Source organism: Lolium perenne, chromosome 2, assembly GCF_019359855.2.
Source record: "Lolium perenne isolate Kyuss_39 chromosome 2, Kyuss_2.0, whole genome shotgun sequence".
In the NCBI taxonomy this organism is placed as follows: domain Eukaryota; kingdom Viridiplantae; phylum Streptophyta; class Magnoliopsida; order Poales; family Poaceae; genus Lolium; species Lolium perenne.
This window is the reverse complement of record NC_067245.2, coordinates 221,780,776-221,800,983: the sequence shown is the minus strand read 5'-3', so window position 1 is coordinate 221,800,983 and position 20,208 is coordinate 221,780,776. Positions and strand designations below refer to the sequence as shown.

Genomic DNA, 20,208 nt, shown 5'->3' with positions numbered 1-20,208 from the left:
TGTTATACAAACATGACTATTCATGTGATATTTTTTGTCCTTTATTCTTGCACAGGTCGCATAAAATGTTTTTTCTTGAAAAATTTGTGTTCAAACATCGAATATCCTGGTGTACACGTGAAATTTTATTTCGGGTTTTATTAATATTTTAAATTTTAAATTTTATTTTTCATAACAGGTTCGTATGCACCTACTAGCTAGCCAAAAACACCACCTCTGTTTCAAATCCAAAGAACTTTCTACCGTAGCCCGTTTCAAATTCATGTATCAGGTACAAATTCATTCATGGAGGAGCAACACACATCTTCCATCCCGATTCGAAATTGACAGCGGCAACAGTAATGCTAGCTTCAGTCTTGAGTGCGAGCACCAGCAGTGACTCTGTGGCAAGAACCAGCACTGCTACTAGCACCCACCTCACACCTCCCTCTGCTGCTCCACCGCCTCCCGATCGACCTCAACCTCGCCAAACCCTGCGACTTGGTCGCATCACCATCACGCGGCACGACGGCTGATGACGTCGTCTCTGGGACGTCGATGACGATCGCTGTCACCCCACCGGACGACCTTGGGCCGCCGGCGGTTCCTCGAGTCGTGACCGCGTCCTGGGATCCCCGGAAGAGCACGTTGGTCGGCAGGTTCGTACCGTAGTTGGCTCGTTCAGGCCGCACCGGAGGCAGAGCCGGCGGCAAGGCGTCGGGCTTGTCGACGTCGACGCGACAGAGCGGGCAGGTGGGGTGGGAGCGCAGCCACAGGTCGACGCACTCGGCGTGGAAGCCATGGCCGCACTTGGGCAGGAACCTGGCCGCCTCGCCGTCCGACAGATCGGCGAGGCATACGGCGCACTCCAGCTCCTCCTCCGGGAAGTCCTTCGCGCGGTACAACGTCACGGGCAGAGCACGCAGCACCACCGGAACAACTCCTTTTCCGCCGGCGGCGCCGGGAGCAGAAGCTGCGGCTGCGGCACCAGCGCCGAGGCGCGGACCGCTCGACGCCGTCCCCGCGGCTACCCGGACGCCGGCGGGGCGATGGACTATGAAGTAGTGGTAGAGGACGAAGACGAGGACAAGGGCGAGGAAGAGGAGGGCGACACAGGAGAAGACGACGTCGCCGTCGACCACCGTGGTGGGAGTCCGTGCACTGGGCAGGACGCTGCCATCGTCGTCCCCCGGCAAGGATGACATGGTTGACGCGCGCCTCTGTACTTCGCGGTGAGCAGTGACTACTGACCTTCGTGCTGTCTATAGTCTCTAGTGGCCGGCTATGATTTATGAGAGCATCATTGGTCGATCTCTTAATGCTTGGCTACTTTGTTGGAGAGGATTTGGTAGTGTACTAATTGGACCGACCGGATGGAGTTGGTATGTTGGCGTGGGTGAGGATTAGTGTTTGAGTTGAGCTGATGACACAATAATGAGCCAGAATTTATCTTAAACTAGTTAAGTGCATGTGTGTTGATACGGTCCTTAAAAAAATTGCCGCAAATTGTAACCATGATGCATGTGAAAATTCACATGTTTTAGTATCGAGAGATACCAATTACACCTAGCCTCTGCAACTATGCAATATCCTAATGGTAGTACAGATGCATACATCCAAATAAAGAGAAAAAAAACTAATAAATAAAAAGCTCCGCTACGATATTCTACCCTTAGCGGCAACAATACATCTACCACCAAGACATCACCTGAACATTAGGCTCTCGAAAAGTGAAGCATCCAAGAAGAAAATAGTGCACAAGCGCCATCGTCATCGCCCAATCAAAAGATCTTAGGTTTTCACCCTGAAGATAGTTTGCACTCTCAAAACAATACCTTCAACAAAGACATTGACAGGCACAACCAATTAAGGTCAGACCTTGAATTTTCATCTTGAAAGATAAGACTCTGAATTTCACCTGTGCTGCCGCCCTCACTTACATACTGCTGCTGCGAAAGCCCAAAACACCAAGAAAGTTTTTCAACATTAAGATGCAGTAGATTGGTTATGTTACTTAGTGTCCATCCTGTTGTGCTCCTCTCAGTTGTGACCTGATGGTAGATTGGTTCTTGAGGCAGTATGCTTGCCTGAATTCGATTCCATTAGCGAATGACAATTGGCAGATCCATTTTTTGAGCCAAGAAATAGCTGCTGTTGTGACTTTATTGCTTGGTTTAGATCCAATTGTGCTTCGTGAAGATGACCAGACAACACAACAGAGGCACAGAGATGGTGATTTGTTATGATGCCTGCAGGCTCCGTAGAACCTTGACCACTTCTCATGCAACTCTAGTGCATGGATTTTTGAACAGTGATCTCACAGATGACGGAGTCTTCGTCATTATAATAAACAAAATTATGTGAGCACAGATTATTTACGGAGATGTTTTTATCTGAAATAATATGGTATGCATGTTCACTTATACATGCTAATTGGCAGAGGATAGATATCTAATAAACCTGGAAAGTCAGGACGTGCCTAAAAGATTAAGTGTTCATGGTACTTGAATTTCCGATTCCGGACATCCCATAAGTGCATCGATAGTATACACGAAGTGCCTAAACATTGATCCAAGCTTCACATAATTTTTCCATTGATAAATGTAACAGTGCATTTTGTCGTGCATAGTGGGGACATACAATTTTTTATTATGTTCTAATTATTATTATGGTCATAATTTTTCGAATGAGATATATGTGTGATGTCAGTCCAACAGAAAAAGGTTTCATGGAGATGAGAAAAATAAGATCAGATTATTAAATGGTCTATACCGGTATGAATGTAATCTCTTGATAACGGCATCCTCCCTCTCTTGATCTCGATAATACTCATTCGCACAACATGTAATTTTTTTTGCTAATACATTATTGAGTATTGATACCTTCACATTCTTAGTAAGATAACAATTACCACCTTACTGTTATAATATGATACCTAATTTCAACCGAACTTGCTAATCCTTCAAATTTGTGCATAGTGCAGCTATGGAGATACTCTCCGGACCAGTTTTCTAGTACAAAGAGACTCATAAAGATAAATATGGCACACCCTATTTGCAATTGTGCTTAAATGATCTAAAGGCAACACATTATCTTGGCGGAAGCTTGAGACCATGATCAGATTGAATGTTAGCAGAAAAGTCACAACTCACAATCATAGCTCTTTTTAATAGATTGAAAGAATCTCAAATATACGTTGCGGCAAATCTTGTAATTAAAAATATGATGACATTAGATATAATCAAGTTGTATGTCCTAAATTTAAGTTTTACAGGATGCATACCTATCAAAAAGATGGAAGATACTATGAAAAGACCACGAAAAACTTTCCCAGATTATTGCTAGAAGTTCAATGATAAAGGCTAGAGATGCCGCAAAATTTGTTCCAAATCATATATTCAGAACCTTTGCAAATAGTTGCACATGATCATTACTCACTTATCAGAAACGGGAGAACCACATCCAGAATAATAGATACTATTATCATTGTAATGCTAGATTACCTGCAATAAATTCGAGCGCAACAACAACTATCATGACACATTGCATTCTTTCCCATTACATCGAGCATATCGCACAACAGAGGTACTGCACGAGAGGGACCATGTTGCACGATGCAATGGAACACACGACACAAACGGATGGGAACATTGCACAAGAGCTCATCCCATCAGTTTCTAACAAATAAAGATTCCACGCACCTCCTTGTGTCAAAGGCAAAGGCGACATCGAAGCAATACCTGATCCAGACTGCGCGGAGCTCTCCCATGGTAAGCGGAGCAGTGTGGCGGAACATAGGATGGACGTCGCGCGGGAAGGCGGGCGTCCACCACTTGGCAGCATCTGCGTCGATGGAAATGAAGGCTGGGTCGAGATCGAGTGCCGGCAGAGCTCGGCGTCCCACCACGATCATCAGCACGACATGTCGCCATGCCACGGACCCTGTAGACCCAGACGTGTTGGCGCAGTTCATTCTTCTCAGATTATAATTTGTCAGCAGGAGCGAATGGTTTTGGCATGCAATGTTAGTGCTAATAAGAGAGATTTTGGCAACAATCAGAAATTAACTCAATACGGTATAATAAATAGGGAAAGAGGAACAATGACCATCAAAGGCCCATCAAACCGTGTTGATTTTCTTGCCTTGATGCTGGAGGTGATTGATGCTTTTCCTTAATTGTGGCTATTTAACTGATACCAATAAATACATTTGATCTTGAGCGACAGTGGGGATTGCTATGATGTCTGATGGGTGCTTTTAAGGGTGATCGACGGTCCCGATTTCTCCAATGTTTGATATCAAAGTGATACCATCCCTAACTTCAATATAATAATAAAGACTAGAGTAAATTAGCTTGTTATTTGACCCTGGTTGGTGAATTATTAGAGCTCTTCTCCCGTTTACATTTACATGATATGGTCCCTCCAGTTTCATAATAATTGTTGGCTTGGATATTAATATGGTCTATAATTCTATAAACATAATCTTCACTAACAATTTATGTAATGCTACCAGATTTACATATACGTATGGTCAAATATTGCATAATATATGTGTATTTTAAAGTTGCATAGAGGGAGTAATTCTACTAAAAATATATTTCTTTTGGCTTGTCGAACTTTCTATCATAATGAAAACAATTACTCCGACAAGGGGAGGATGGCAATTGTTTTTCACGCCCGTGTAAATGGATTGATAGTCTATAAAGGTAGAAAAATGAATGCACATTGCATGCATAAGTTATTTTTGATTATTTTAATAATATATTGAGTAAATTTCATTCCAATGGAAAAAATTCATGTATGCTAAAAAATTGACGTATGTGTTAAAGAAAACAGGTATCCTTCCTAATTCTCTTGAAAATCCTTTTAATGGAAAAAAGGCCGGTTACCATACCCATCCTCTCAACGTTGGGCTATCCAGTTCTTCACTTGGGCTTGTTACTACTCAGGTCGGGCTCAGAGCCTGTCTCGCCCGGCTCCTCCGCCGCAAAAGTTTCCTCGGCGTCCTCGCCACATCCGGGGACCGGGGACGCCGGGAGCCTGGGACGGGAGGACTCGAAAGATATTTTTCGAGGACGCTTTTTGGCGCGATGCAATTGTGCATCCGCGGCCTTCATCCTCCTTCCTTCCTTCCAACAGCAGCAGCAGCAGCCTTATCATCGTCTTCACCCCAACCTCTCACCTCTGCTCAGAGTCAGAGAAGCAGCATGTCAAGGATGCCGCTTCCTCCTCCTTCTCCTCCTCCCTCCCTCTCCAGCAAGGGCCCTACCCTGCCCTTCTCCCCCAAGAAGTCCCCGCCGATGCCCGTGTACAAGGACCTCCACTTCAACCGCGACCTCTCTGCCACCAAGAAGTTGCAGGTAACGCAGCAGTTTGCCCTCGCCGGTTTAATTGCCGTGTGTTTGGACGGGAGTACTCAGTTTAGTTTCGTGCGACGGCAATGGTTCTGCACTGGCTGCAGGTAGGCGTGGACTTGGTGGCGCGGCTGGTCGGGGTGACCCTGGGGCCCAAGGGGAGGAATGTGGTGCTCGGCAACAAGTATGGCCCTCCCAAGATCGTCAACGATGGGGAGACGGTCCTCAAGGAGGTACTGCCATTCATCTCATCCTGGTCCGCTCTTGAAATTCAGTACTGTACATGTTCTTGCAATGCTGGTTACTTTACACTCGTTTGGAGTGATCAGAAATTTCAGTCAACTGAATTTTACTGTCTAATTGGTTTACACAAGATCGAATTGGAGGACCCGTTGGAAAATCTAGGAGTTAAATTGGTCAGGCAGGCCGGCGCCAGGACGAATGATATTGCTGGTGATGGCTGTACCACTTCTATAATCCTTGCTCAAGGCCTGATTGCTGAAGGAATGAAGGTATGGTTGTGTGATAAATACGTTGATACAGGTTTATAGTTTCCTTTTTTTTTGTTTCAAAAGTTAACAGGAAATTGTTGTTCGTGTAATGAATTTTGACACACAAAAACTCTGAAACCTCAACCTACATCTTATGATTATTCTCAAAAAAGTAGGTTCTTGCTGCTGGCATGAATCCGGTCCAGATCGCCCGTGGCATTGGGAAGACTTCTGATGCTTTAGTTTCTGAACTTAAGTTGATGTCACGGGAGGTACGATTACTAGTATCAGCTAATTCTTGACTGGATATTTGTGTATTTTCCTACTAATCATCATATATCTTTAATTTGTTTTCTTCTAGATCGAAGACCATGAAATAGTGCACGTGGCCGCAGTTAGCGCTGGAAATGATTACACTGTTGGAAACATGATTTCGGATGCTTTCAAAAGAGTGGGCAGGGAAGGCATGGTTAGAATTGAAAATGGAAGAGGCATTGAAAATAGTTTAGAGATTGTCGAAGGAATGCAATTTGAACGTGGTTACCTCTCACCTTACTTTGTGACTAATCATGCGAGTATGTCCACGGAGTTCACTGACTGTAAGGTAGTGTGGGCATCTCCATGATAAAATATCACTATGCGCAATATATAGTTGAGTTCTCACTTTTCTTTGTGATTAATCTGTCCATGGAGTTGACTGAGTTTAAGGTAGTGCCGATGTTTTCCCGATAATAAGTCACTCTATGGATAATTATCAGAGTTATATCTTGTCTTTTGTAGATCCTGTTGGTTGACAAGATAATTTCTGATCCACGGGAGCTCTTAAGAGTATGCTTTAGTGCTGTAAAGGAAGATTTTCCATTGTTAATAATTGCCGAGGACGTCGAAGAAGAAGCATTGGCTACTTTGACCAGAAACAAGCTATCCGGTATGATCAAAGTGGCTGCAACTAAGGCCCCTTCTTTTGGAGAACAGAAAACCCAATGTTTGGAGGACATTGCAATCATAACAGGAGGTACATGACTGGATCACCAACTCAACTGATGGAACTCCAGCCATTGACATGTTCTTGTTGGTTTTCAGGTACAGTAGTGAGAGAAGACATGGGATACACACTAGAAGAAGCAGGGAAAGAGGTTTTAGGTTTTGCTTCTAAAGTGGTAATAAAAAATGATTCAACGCTGATTGTTACTGATGGAAGCACCCTCCATGCAGTTGAGAAAAGGGTTGCTCAGATGAAAGGCCAAATTGAGGTATAGTTAGCAAGCCCTAATAGTTTGATGCAAGTCAGGAAATTGTCCTTGTGAACTTTTATTTGTATGTCCAGGAGAAACTGCTGATAATGCTTCCTAAAGCTAACACACACCAATGAATATGGTTATCTATGCTGTAATATTTACAAAATAATATTTTTCATTTCTAATTTCCAGAACTCAAAGGAGAGGTACCAGAAAAAGATACTGGGTGAGAGGATTGCAAGGCTATGTGGTGCGATTGCAATCATTCAGGTCATCAGGTGTCACAAGTATTTTTTGTTAACTAAGAAATACTTCGTGCAATTAATATTTTGTATCATTGTACCGCATGATTTTGAAAACCTGGTGGGAATTGCAGGTCGGTGCTCAAACAGTCATTGAGCTCAAAGATAAGAAGCTGAGAATTGAAGATGCCCTTAACGCAACCATGGTATCACTACCCAATCTACAATCATATTATGCAAGATTCTGTAAACTACAATTTACTATTTCCTAACCACGTTTTGGATCTTTCAGGCAGCTATTGAGGAAGGTGTTGTAGTTGGTGGTGGATGTAGCCTATTGAGATTATCCAAGAAGATTGACATAATCAAGGAATCATTGGATAATGCGGAGCAGAAGGTAGCATTGGTTGTATCAGATAAACTTAATATCGTTTCATTTGTAATGCAAAAATGTAGCTAGAGACTTACCCCTTTAGGCTTTGAGCTCTAGAAATGATGAACATGTGGTCCTACCTATTGCTGTATAATTGTTTTTTTCGGGGATGCTGTATAATTGTCTGTTAGGATCTATAGTAACTACACGGTAGGAGGCCTGATTAGTACCAATACAAAATATTGTCTGTTAGGAGGATCTATAGTAACTACACGTTAGGATCTTAGAACGTTCATCTTACTAATTTGTGGATATCAAAATATTTTAATCTATATTAAACCTGAGTACAAATAAATGACATATGAGAGGGCCACATCATACCCATTTCACTATACAGTTTCCATCCAATGAATACAAATGCATATATATACAAGAACGAAAGTGCACAAAAAAACTATAAAGTGGCGATCACCCGCAATAGGGAAGTCCAGAACGTGCTATGCATGTGGATTTCATTTGTCAACCAGAAAGTGCATGATTCACATAAAATATTCATTAATTTGTTTTCTCATAGTGTGGGTTCTTGAAGCTACAATTGATCACATATTCAAATACGAAAAGATTTATGCAGAAACCCACAGGCCCAACTCTACTTAACCACAATCCTGATGTATTTTGTGTAACTCTGCTTTTGCAATTGACAAGGCGCTGAATTTTCTGTCTTGTGATATAACTTCGTTTCTTCCCTGTTTAGATTGGTGCTGACATCTTCAAAAATGCCCTGAGCTACCCTACCACACTAATAGCAAACAATGCTGGTATGAGTGGGAAGTTTGTTGTCGAAAAGGTTATCGATCGCGTCAGTAGCTATTTCGGTTCAGTTACAAGTTGCATCCCTTTTCTTTTAATTCCTCTCTAGCTGAGGATGAATTCTGACTAACTTGCATTTGCCTGCTTCTCTTCAAAGGTACTTTCGAATGACAATATAAGTTATGGCTACAATGCTGCCAATGGCTCCTACGAGGACTTGATGGCTGCTGGAATATTAGACCCAACAAAGGTATAGTGAAAACTTTGCAGATCAATTAAATTAATGTACTGGTCCTTTGACTAAACTGTTAAACAATGTTGAATGGCATATACTAAGTCAGCAATTTGTTTACCTTGCACACATGTACTAGGTTGTGAGGTGTTGCATAGAGCATGCTGCTGTTGTTGCCAAGTCTTTTCTGACCTCAGATGTGGTGATCGTTGAGGCACAAGAGAGCAAACCGGTTCGTGTAAGGCCCCCAATGCCCCCTAGGAACCTGATTCCCCCAATACCTGCATCAGGTAACTCCTTAACTGCGTACCATTATATAGGAAAAGACCCGCCTTGTTTTGAATATCATACCTAGTTTGGTGCCATGCTTCCAGTTTCAGGTATTCGAGTGTAGCATGCACATGCTTGTCCTTGGGAGCCAACACAAATATTGTCCTCAGGAAAGCAAAATGTCTAGGATGAATCATTTTGTGGGCAAATCTCAAAGAGCACTAGAGGAAATATTTACTTTCAATTAAACATTCCACTAAGGAGAGGAGTGATGGTCTGTGAGGCGAGTACACAGAGCTGAAGAAGGTGCTGATCAGAGCCATACGGGGACTCCCTCGAGAAAAATCATACAGTCACACTTTTTTTTGAAGGGTTGCCTGGTGGCTATTTATTGAGTAGATAGTAGGGGTCACATCACGGATTTTTTTTGGAGAACCCGCAGGAGATCTACGCGCTATTGTATTAAGCTTTAGAAGACGGACGAAAGAATGTCCCATACAACATGATTACAACTCGGAAGGGGAGCCCTTCCAAGCACCACCATCTCCACCTCCACTTTGGGCGATTGAGAATGGATTACAAATGGCAAAATGATCCTAGCGGGATCCACATCCTAACTCAACACCTCTTTCGATCTATAAGCCTGACTAGCTAAATGATGAGTGACCATATTTTCATACCTTAAGCAATGTTGAAAATAAACCTGACCCATAGTACTTGCTCTCTGAAAGCAATCAGCAGTATTGCAGTATAAGGGCTCCAGATTTCGTCTATTCTCGAGCATGCTTGTATCAACTCTAGTGACAGATTCAATCACGGCCGCCGAGCACCCAATCTGCTTCAGAAACTCCAAAATCCTTTCAATGGGGTAGTTGCTTCCGTTGAAGTTGTGCTTATGATATTTTGAAGAGGACATGTCATCCTAGCAACCGCCTCTCCCTTTCCACCACGAAGAACAACACAAGCTGCGCCTGATCCATCACTATGGAAAGCTGCATCAATATTTAGTTTGGGAATAGACCACATAACCTCATTTAGCTGAGATTTCAGTCGGGCCACCTCATAGTTTGCTGCAAGTGCGTTTATAGCAAAAGTTGTGCTTCCTGGCGAGCTGACACGTCCTCCTTTCAAAAGCTCACGCCGCTGCCACCAAGTATACCAACAACCCACCACAATGATCTCATTTAAACCCAACTGATTAAAATTTGGTGAGTTTAGGTTCGGACCGCAAAGGATATGCTCCAAGCCACTGAACTCTGGCCGCGGCCTGGTAAAATTTGTCGATGAAATCGATCGGATTTTGCATCTCCGGTATTTCGTTGATTGAGCATTCTGGCCGGCGACACGGAGTTATGCGGTTGGGCCATGAAGACCATCATCCTTCCAACCATGGATATGTATAATTGATTTCAAGCACTCAATTATGATTTCTGAAGGAACTGAATTATAAGCAAAATACACATGCTGCCACTGCTATTATTTTAGGGCGGGTGGTTGCTTGTAGATTTTCGTTGCATCTGGAGAGTTTGTCTCCTAGAAACTGTAGGAGATCATGCGACCTAAAAGTCATGTTGTGCAACTAGATTGGTTGCCAACAAGTCGTTTTGAGTATAGTAGCAAAACCCCAGGCCGGTCGTTTGGTTGGGCCCTTTTTTCGTTTGTGTTTGGTTACAAGCCGTTTCCCGCATACGGTTACCACTTCCGCTTCGTGATGACCTTCCAAAGCAATCAACACTACAGAATAGCATTTCAAGCAGGGCTAATATGTAGCACATAGACAACAACTTAAACATAGTTGTAGCAATGGATTAGATTGTTGCACGACGAGTCCACGAACGACTGCTCGTGATGCAACACAAGTTCATCAACCGAGGACCAAAAATATACATACTTTGCACCAGTGTTCATCAAACCTAGATATTACTTCCAAAATATACATCATATTCATGATGTTCATCACCGTCATCAACACCAGAACGAGCACCACAACAAGAACCCAATACTCGGGCTCCTCAAAGGTAATACTTCTTCAGGAAGGCAGTAAACCAGGAAATCTTGCACTCAGGGCTCATCGCAAGGTACCTGGTGGCCTGTGTCTTGTGCTCCATGAGGTGGATAAGAGCACAGTGGATCGCAATGGGAGAGATGGGTGTTTGTGGAACACAGCCGGCGTAAATCATGTTCATCTGAACATAGTTTTCTATGGGCATCTGAGCATAGTTTGATATGGGCTTGTTGAGGAGATCACCGTCCCTCGGGTGAGTCTGCAAACAAGAATATAGTTAGTTCATCATCTTGTCATAGCTTGTGATTGAGTGCACACAAGCAAAAATAGGTGCATTGATCGAACCATGATGTGTGCAAAGTAGGTATCATCGTCCATCATGATTGATGTTGTCTCTTCCACCCAGCCACATCCTCAAGCCTTTTGACTCTGCTCACATGAACCCAGCGTTCTCTTGAGTACCTAAGATGGGTGTAGATCTTCTCTAGGGCCGGCCACAATACTTAAGAACGGACTCTGCAACATCCTTGAAGTACTTCACCCTGAATCCAAGGTCCACTCTAACCTCTTTCTTGATGAGGTCACACACCTTGTTTAGAACGAACTTGTACATAGCATGTGGTTATGTCATGATGTTATTTTTCGTCACCATGCAATACTTATCAGGCACTCGCTTGTACCGAAGCAACACTGCCGCCTCCTCCTGCAGCACTGAGTTTGCAGCGAGATCTGGCGAGTTTTCCTTATACTACAACGCAAATGAAGTATCGTAGTACAAGAATAATGATAAGGAAGCAAACTAACAAGCTCTTACAACATAGCACACCTCAAACACTTTGCAAGCTAGCAAACCAACAAGCACTTAGAACATAGCACGCATCAAACACCTTGTAGGCAAAACAGTAACAAGAGAACATAGCACACACCAAAATTAAGGGAATATGCCCGAGAGGCAATAATAAAATGGTTATTATCTTATTCCATGTTTATAATAGATGTTTATTTCTCATGCTAGAATTGTATTAGTTGTACTTGTGTGTTTAATAAACAAGCAAGAGTTTCTAGTAAAGCCTCTCTTTTCACTAGGTTGTTGATTAACCGATGATCAAGGTTTTCTGATCATGAACATTGGATGTTCTTAATAACGGGGTCACGTCATTGGAAGAATGATGTGAACACAACCAATTAGGTATAGCAATACGATCAAGTGATTAAGTTTACATTTCTATATCAAACACATACAAATTACCTTTATTCCTTATACCATGAGATCATGTCAATCACTAACACTGGAAGAGTAATTTGATGATATCACCGTAATAGGGTGGCTATAAAGGTTGATTTGGGTACTATGAAAGTGTTAGTTGAGGCTCATGGATCAAGAGTGATATTTATCCATCCTGATGACGGAGAGATATACTCTAGGCCCTCTCGGTGGTTTTACATTGACACCGCTTGCAAGCATGTGACTAGGTCACATGAATGTCATGTCACGGAACAAGTAAGGAGTACTTGTCGGTAACGTAATTGAACTAGGTATAGTTGATATTGATGATCGGATCTCATACAAGTAAAGTAACGTGAGATAAAAGGAATTGGTTACAACGTTTATGATTCATGGGATCACAGGTTTCATCGTTGAATGAGTGGGCGTCATTATGGCTCTCTAGATCCCACTGATGATTATTGATCGGAGAGGTGTCTCGATTATATCCACATTATACACGAATCGTAGGGTGACACACTTAAAGCTCGTAGATGTTTTTAAGTGGAATGGAGCACCGAAGAAAGTTTGGGCAGCCTAAGGATTGTTTCGTGTATCACCGGAAATGTTTCGGGATATTGGAATAGTTAAAGGGGTTGACTGTTAACTTTTGTTTATTAAAAGAATCAAAAAATATAAAGTACTCCGTAAAAGAATTAAAAATGTTATATTCATTTATGAGAGAAAACCACTTTCATTTTTAGTGGAGTTCTAAATAAATTATGTGACTTTTGAGTGCGTGTGAATGGAGTGTCCACCACATAATGATGGAAGAGGTGGGGGCACCTCTCTTGGCCGGCCAGCCCCCTTGGGCTGCTAATGCAGGTAAAATGCATACATGAACTTTGTCATTTATTAGCATGAATTCTCACATATTTGCAACATATATGATAATAATTCCATGTTTTACATTGATTTATGGGGATTTACCAATGATCCCTTTTATTTGGTTTACAACTCTATAGAACAGGAAATCCATATTTTATGTATTTTTCATTTTCAGAGACCTATACGGAGGCAAATTGAGCTAGGATTTCTGGAGAGTCATTTTTTTCATCGGGAGAAGCAACATGGGCCTTTGAAGCACACTTGGAGGGGCCTGAGGCCGAATGGAAGGCAGGTGGAGCGCCCAGCCTGCTAGGGCGCGCCACCCCCTCTCTTATGGTCGTTGATCACCCAAATCACTTGATTATTTCACGAACCGACGTATTTTGACCAAAAAACCTCTCTCTCTATATATATATATATGACCCCCGAGGGCTCTCTAGTTTGTGAAGTGGTTGTGGAGCTTGCCATCTCTGGAGTGGAGGAAAAGCTAGCTAACTGATGCGTGTAGTTGACACGTCCGTTGGGAACCCCAAGAGGAAGGTGTGATGCGCACAGCGGCAAGTTTCCCTCAGTAAGAAACCAAGGTTTAATCGAACCAGTAGGAGTCAAGAAGCACGTTGAAGGTTGATGGCGGCGGGATGTAGTGCGGCGCAACACCAGAGATTCCGGCGCCAACGTGGAACCTGCACAACACAACCAAAGTACTTTGCCCCAACGAAACAGTGAGGTTGTCAATCTCACCGGCTTGCTGTAACAAAGGATTAACCGTATTGTGTGGAAGATGATTGTTTGCAGAAAACAGTAGAATAGTATTGCAGTAGATTGTATTTCAGTATAGAGAATTGGACCGGGGTCCACAGTTCACTAGAGGTGTCTCTCCCATAAGATAAACAGCATGTTGGGTGAACAAATTACAGTTGGGCAATTGACAAATAAAGAGGGCATGACCATGCACATACATATTATGATGAGTATAGTGAGATTTAATTGGGCATTACGACAAAGTACATAGACCGCCATCCAGCATGCATCTATGCCTAAAAAGTCCACCTTCAGGTTATCATCCGAACCCCCTCCAGTATTAAGTTGCTAACAACAGACAATTGCATTAAGTATTGCGCGTAATGTAACTAGTGACTACATCCTTGAACATAGCACCAATGTTTTATCCCTAGTGGCAACAACACATCCATAACCTTAGAGGTTCTTGTCACCCCTCCAGATTCACGGAGACATGAACCCACTATCGAGCATAAATACTCCCTCTTGGAGTTACTAGCATCAACTTGGCCAGAGCATCTACTAATAACGGAGAGCATGCAAGATCATAAACAACACATAGACATGAATTGATAATCAACATAACAAGTATTCTCTATTCATCGGATCCCAACAAACGCAACATATAGAATTACAGATAGATGATCTTGATCATGTTAGGCAGCTCACAAGATCCGACAATGAAGCACAATGGGGAGAAGACAACCATCTAGCTACTGCTATGGACCCATAGTCCAGGGGTAGACTACTCACACATCACTCCGGAGGCGACCATGGCGGCGTAGAGTCCTCCGGGAGATGATTCCCCTCTCCGGCAGGGTGCCGGAGGCGATCTCCTGGATCCCCCGAGATGGGATCGGCGGCGGCGGCGTCTCTGGAAGGTTTTCCGTATCGTGGCTCTCGGTACTGGGGGTTTCGCAACGGAGGCTTTAAGTAGGCGAAAGGGCAGGTCAGGAGGCGGCACGAGGGGCCCACACCATAGGGCCGCGCGGCCAAGGGGGGCCGCGCCGCCCTAGGGTGTGGCCACCTCGTGGCCCCACTTCGTCTCCTCTTCGGACTTCTGGAAGCTTCGTGGCAAAATAGGACCCTGGGCGTTGATTTCGTCCAATTCCGAGAATATTTCGTTACTAGGATTTCTGAAACCAAAAACAACAGAAAAAGAATCGGCACTTCGGCATCTTGTTAATAGGTTAGTTCCAGAAAATGCACGAATATGACATAAAGTGTGCATAAAACATGTAGATAACATCAATAATGTGGCATGGAACACAAGAAATTATCGATACGTCGGAGACGTATCAGCATCCCCAAGCTTAGTTCTGCTCGTCCCGAGCAGGTAAAACGATAACAAAGATAATTTCTGGAGTGACATGCCATCATAACCTTGATCATACTATTTGTAAACATATGTAATGAATGCAGCGATCAAAACAATGGTAATGACATGAGTAAACAAGTGAATCATAAAGCAAAGACTTTTCATGAATAGTACTTCAAGACAAGCATCAATAAGTCTTACATAAGAGTTAACTCATAAAGCAATAATTCAAAGTAAAGGTGTTGAAGCAACACAAAGGAAGATTAAGTTTCAGCGGTTGCTTTCAACTTGTGACATGTATATCTCATGGATAATTGTCAACATAGAGTAATATAATAAGTGCAATATGCAAGTATGTAGGAATCAATGCACAGTTCACACAAGTGTTTGATTCTTGAGGTGGAGAGAGATAGGTGAACTGACTCAACATAAAAGTAAAAAGAATGGTCCTTCAAAGAGGAAAGCATCGATTGCTATATTTGTGCTAGAGCTTTTATTTTGAAAACATGAAACAATTTTGTCAACGGTAGTAATAAAGCATATGAGTTATGTAAATTATATCTTACAAGTTGCAAGTCTCATGCATAGTATACTAATAGTGCCCGCACCTTGTCCTAATTAGCTTGGACTATCGGATCATCGCAATACACATGTTTTAACCAAGTGTCACAATGGGGTACCTCCATGCCGCCTGTACAAAGGTCTAAGGAGAAAGCTCGCATTTTGGATTTCTCGCTTTTGATTATTCTCAACTTAGACATCCATACCGGGACAACATGGACAACAGATAATGGACTCCTCTTTAATGCATAAGCATGTGGCAACAATTATTATTCTCATATGAGATTGAGGATATATGTCCAAAACTGAAACTTCCACCATGGATCATGGCTTTAGTTAGCGGCCCAATGTTCTTCTCTAACAATATGTATGCCCCAACCATTAAGGTGGTAGATCTCTCTTACTTCAGACAAGACGGACATGCATAGCAACTCACATGATATTCAACAAAGAATAGTTGATGGCGTCCCCAGAAACATGGTTATCGCACAACAAGCAACTTAATAAGAGATAAAGTGCATAAGTACATATTCAATACCACAATAGTTTTTAAGCTATTTGTCCCATGAGCTATATATTGCAAAGGTGAATGATGGAATTTTAAAGGTAGCACTCAAGCAATTTACTTTGGAATGGCGGAGAAATACCATGTAGTAGGTAGGTATGGTGGACACAAATGGCATAGTGGTTGGCTCAAGTATTTTGGATGCATGAGAAGTATTCCCTCTCGATACAAGGTTTAGGCTAGCAAGGCTATTTGAAACAAACACAAGGATGAAGCGGTGCAGCAAAACTCACATAAAAGACATATTGTAAACATTATAAGACTCTACACCGTCTTCCTTGTTGTTCAAACTCAATACTAGAAATTATCTAGACCTTAGAGAAACCAAATATGCAAACCAAATTTTAGCATGCTCTATGTATTTCTTCATTAATGGGTGCAAAGCATATGATGCAAGAGCTTAAACATGAGCACAACAATTGCCAAGTATCACATTACCCAAGACATTAATAGCAATTACTACATGTATCATTTTCCAATTCCAACCATATAACAATTTAACGAAGAAGAAACTTCGCCATGAATACTATGAGTAGAAACTAAGGACATACTTGTCCATATGGTACAGCGGAGCGTGTCTCTCTCCCACAAAGTGAATGCTAGGATCCATTTTATTCAAACAAAACAAAAACAAAAACAAACCGACGCTCCAAGCAAAGCACATAAGATGTGACGGAATAAAAATATAGTTTCAGGGGAGGAACCTGATAATGTTGTGGATGAAGAAGGGGATGCCTTGGGCATCCCCAATCTTAGACGCTTGAGTCTTCTTAGAATATGCAGGGGTGAACCACCGGGGCATCCCCAAGCTTAGAGCTTTCACTCTCCTTGATCATGTTGCATCATACTCCTCTCTTGATCCTTGAAAACTTCCTCCACACCAAACTCGAAACAACTCATTAGAGGGTTAGTGCACAACAAAAATTAACATGTTCAGAGGTGACACAATCATTCTTAACACTTCTGGACATTGCATAAAGCTACTGGACATTAATGGATCAAAGAAAAAATTCATCCAACATAGCAAAAGAGGCAATGCGAAATAAAAGGCAGAATCTGTCAAAACAGAACAGTTAGTATTGACGAATTTTATTGGGGCACCAGACTTGCTCAAATGAAAATGCCCAAATTGAATGAAAGTTGCGTACATATCTGAGGATCACTCACGTAAATTGGTATAATTTTCTGAGTTACCTACAGAGAATTTTGCCCAGATTCGTGACAGCAAAGAAATCTGAAACTGCGCAGTAATCCAAATCTAGTATGAACTTTACTATCAAAGACTTTACTTGGCACAACAAAACATAAAACTAAGATAAGGAGAGGTTGCTACAGTAGTAAACAACTTCCAAGATTCAAAATAAAAACAAAGTATTGTAGTAAAAACATGGGTTGTCTTCCATAAGCGCTTTTCTTTAACGCCTTTCAGCTAGGCGCAGAAAGTGTAAATCAAGTATTATCGAGAGACGAAGCATCTTCAGCGGGGTTTGGAATTTTCTCAATCATGCATAGTATATTGGATACATAAGTTTCAGTGGCTCCCTTTTCATTAGTCTTGGGCTTGCTACTCTCATCAAACAAATTTTCAGGAACAAGCCAAGCATAGTTATTTTCTAGTGCATCATTCATCGCTAGGAGCTTACATGGTATTGGTGCTTTGATCTCCCCACCATCATTAATATTATTAGTGTACTTTATTCTATCCATATCCATCTTTTCAAGGAGACTAACAAAATTGGTATAAGAACCAAGCATATTATATTTAGCAAAGACCTTTCTAGCCTCTCTTGCTATACCACCAAATTCTCTAAGGAGGGTTTCTAAAACAAAATCTTTCTTTTCCCCTTCTTCCATATCACCAAGTGTGAGAAACATGTGTTGGATTATAGGATTGAGATTAACAAATTTAGTTTCCAACATGCGAACTAAAGCAGCAGCATCAATTTCATAAGTAGGAGCAAGATCTACCAAGTGTCTATCCTCAAAATCGTCAATGGTACTAACATGGTTGAAAAATTCTTCTATATTATTTCTCCCAATTATAGACCCACGTCCTACCGGTATGTCTTTCGTGGTAAAATTAAAAGGAAACATGATGAATCAAGTAAAGTAAATGCAAGTAACTAATTTTTTTATGTGTTTTTGATATAGAGTGCAAGACAGTAAATAAAGTAAAGCTAGCAACTAATTTTTTTTGTGTTTTGATATAATGCAGCAAACAAAGTAGTAAATAAAATAAAGCAAGACAAAAACAAAGTAAAGAGATTGGGAAGTGGAGACTCCCCTTGCAGCGTGTCTTGATCTCCCCGGCAACGGCGCCATAAATTTGCTGCTGGCGTGGAGTTGACGTGGGAGTTAGAAATCTCTGTGGTGTAACTTTTCTTCAGTTCCCCGGCAACGGCACCAGAAATTTGCTTGATGCGTGTAGTTGACACGTCCGTTGGGAACCCCAAGAGGAAAGTGTGATGCGCACAGCGGCAAGTTTCCCTTAGTAAGAAACCAAGGTTTAATCGAACCAGTAGGAGTCAAGAAGCATGTTGAAGGTTGATGGCGGCGGGATGTAGTGCGGCGCAACACCCCGGCGCCAACGTGGAACCTGCACAACACAACCAAAGTACTTTGCCCCAACGAAACAGTGAGGTTGTCAATCTCACCGGCTTGCTGTAACAAAGGATTAACCGTATTGTGTGGAAGATGATTGTTTGCAGAAAACAGTAGAACAGTATTGCAGTAGATTGTATTTCAGTATAGAGAATTGGACCGGGGTCCACAGTTCACTAGAGGTGTCTCTCCCATAAGATAAACAGCATGTTGGGTGAACAAATTACAGTTGGGCAATTGACAAATAAAGAGGGCATGACCATGCACATACATATTATGATGAGTATAGTGAGATTTAATTGGGCATTATGACAAAGTACATAGACCGCCATCCAGCATGCATCTATGCCTAAAAAGTCCACCTTCAGGTTATCATCCGAACCCCCTCCAGTATTAAGTTGCTAACAACAGACAATTGCATTAAGTATTGCGCGTAATGTAACTAGTGACTACATCCTTGAACATAGCACCAATGTTTTATCCCTAGTGGCAACAGCACATCCATAACCTTAGAGGTTCTTGTCACCCCTCCAGATTCACGGAGACATGAACCCACTATCGAGCATAAATACTCCCTCTTGGAGTTACTAGCATCAACTTGGCCAGAGCATCTACTAATAACGGAGAGCATGCAAGATCATAAACAACACATAGACATGAATTGATAATCAACATAACAAGTATTCTCTATTCATCGGATCCCAACAAACGCAACATATAGAATTACAGATAGATGATCTTGATCATGTTAGGCAGCTCACAAGATCCGACAATGAAGCACAATGGGGAGAAGACAACCATCTAGCTACTGCTATGGACCCATAGTCCAGGGGTAGACTACTCACACATCACTCCGGAGGCGACCATGGCGGCGTAGAGTCCTCCGGGAGATGATTCCCCTCTCCGGCAGGGTGCCGGAGGCGATCTCCTGGATCCCCCGAGATGGCATGGAAAACAGCAACTGGCACTTCGGCATCTTGTTAATAGGTTAGTTCCAGAAAATGCACGAATATGACATAAAGTGTGCATAAAACATGTAGATAACATCAATAATGTGGCATGGAACACAAGAAATTATCGATACGTCGGAGACGTATCACTAACCATAAGGGAAATGCCTTTGTTCTTCGTGGAATTGGCTTGGAGAAGAAGGTGAGCCTTCGTGGCGTTCAGGAGACCTTCGTGGTAGCCCGCATCTCTCCAACGTGACGTGCCTCGCCTTGTGTAGGGGAACACGGGAATACATCTTCATATCCGCTTGCCTCGGTTATATCTATACCCGAGTTTACTTTCC

At 42.3% G+C, this 20,208-nt stretch overlaps 2 protein-coding genes and 1 pseudogene across 3 annotated transcripts; 1 reads left to right on the top strand and 2 right to left on the bottom strand.

Annotated features, from left to right (window-relative positions):
• Positions 1-265: 265 nt before the first annotated feature.
• LOC127330451 (E3 ubiquitin-protein ligase EL5-like) lies at positions 266-1,263 on the bottom strand. The gene has a single exon (XM_051356654.2). It carries the CDS (start codon positions 1,182-1,184, stop codon positions 351-353), a length of 834 nt encoding a protein of 277 aa, XP_051212614.1. The 5' UTR covers positions 1,185-1,263; the 3' UTR covers positions 266-350.
• A 756-nt stretch (positions 1,264-2,019) lies between these two features.
• LOC139835736 (aluminum-activated malate transporter 12-like) lies at positions 2,020-3,952 on the bottom strand (annotated as a pseudogene).
• Positions 3,953-5,069: 1,117 nt separating this feature from the next.
• LOC127334981 (ruBisCO large subunit-binding protein subunit beta, chloroplastic) lies at positions 5,070-9,529 on the top strand. Of its 2 annotated transcripts, none has more exons than XM_051361550.2 (14): positions 5,070-5,342; positions 5,444-5,569; positions 5,711-5,848; positions 6,004-6,099; positions 6,189-6,431; positions 6,608-6,842; positions 6,911-7,080; positions 7,258-7,335; positions 7,442-7,513; positions 7,600-7,704; positions 8,435-8,560; positions 8,648-8,740; positions 8,862-9,012; positions 9,097-9,529. In XM_051361550.2, exons 1-14 carry the CDS (start codon positions 5,073-5,075, stop codon positions 9,114-9,116), a joined length of 1,923 nt encoding a protein of 640 aa, XP_051217510.2. In that variant the 5' UTR covers positions 5,070-5,072; the 3' UTR covers positions 9,117-9,529. The 2 variants fall into 2 exon arrangements, with proteins under 2 accessions (XP_051217510.2, XP_051217514.2); XM_051361554.2 differs by having other exon boundaries at positions 5,072-5,342; positions 8,435-8,527.
• Positions 9,530-20,208: the final 10,679 nt, after the last annotated feature.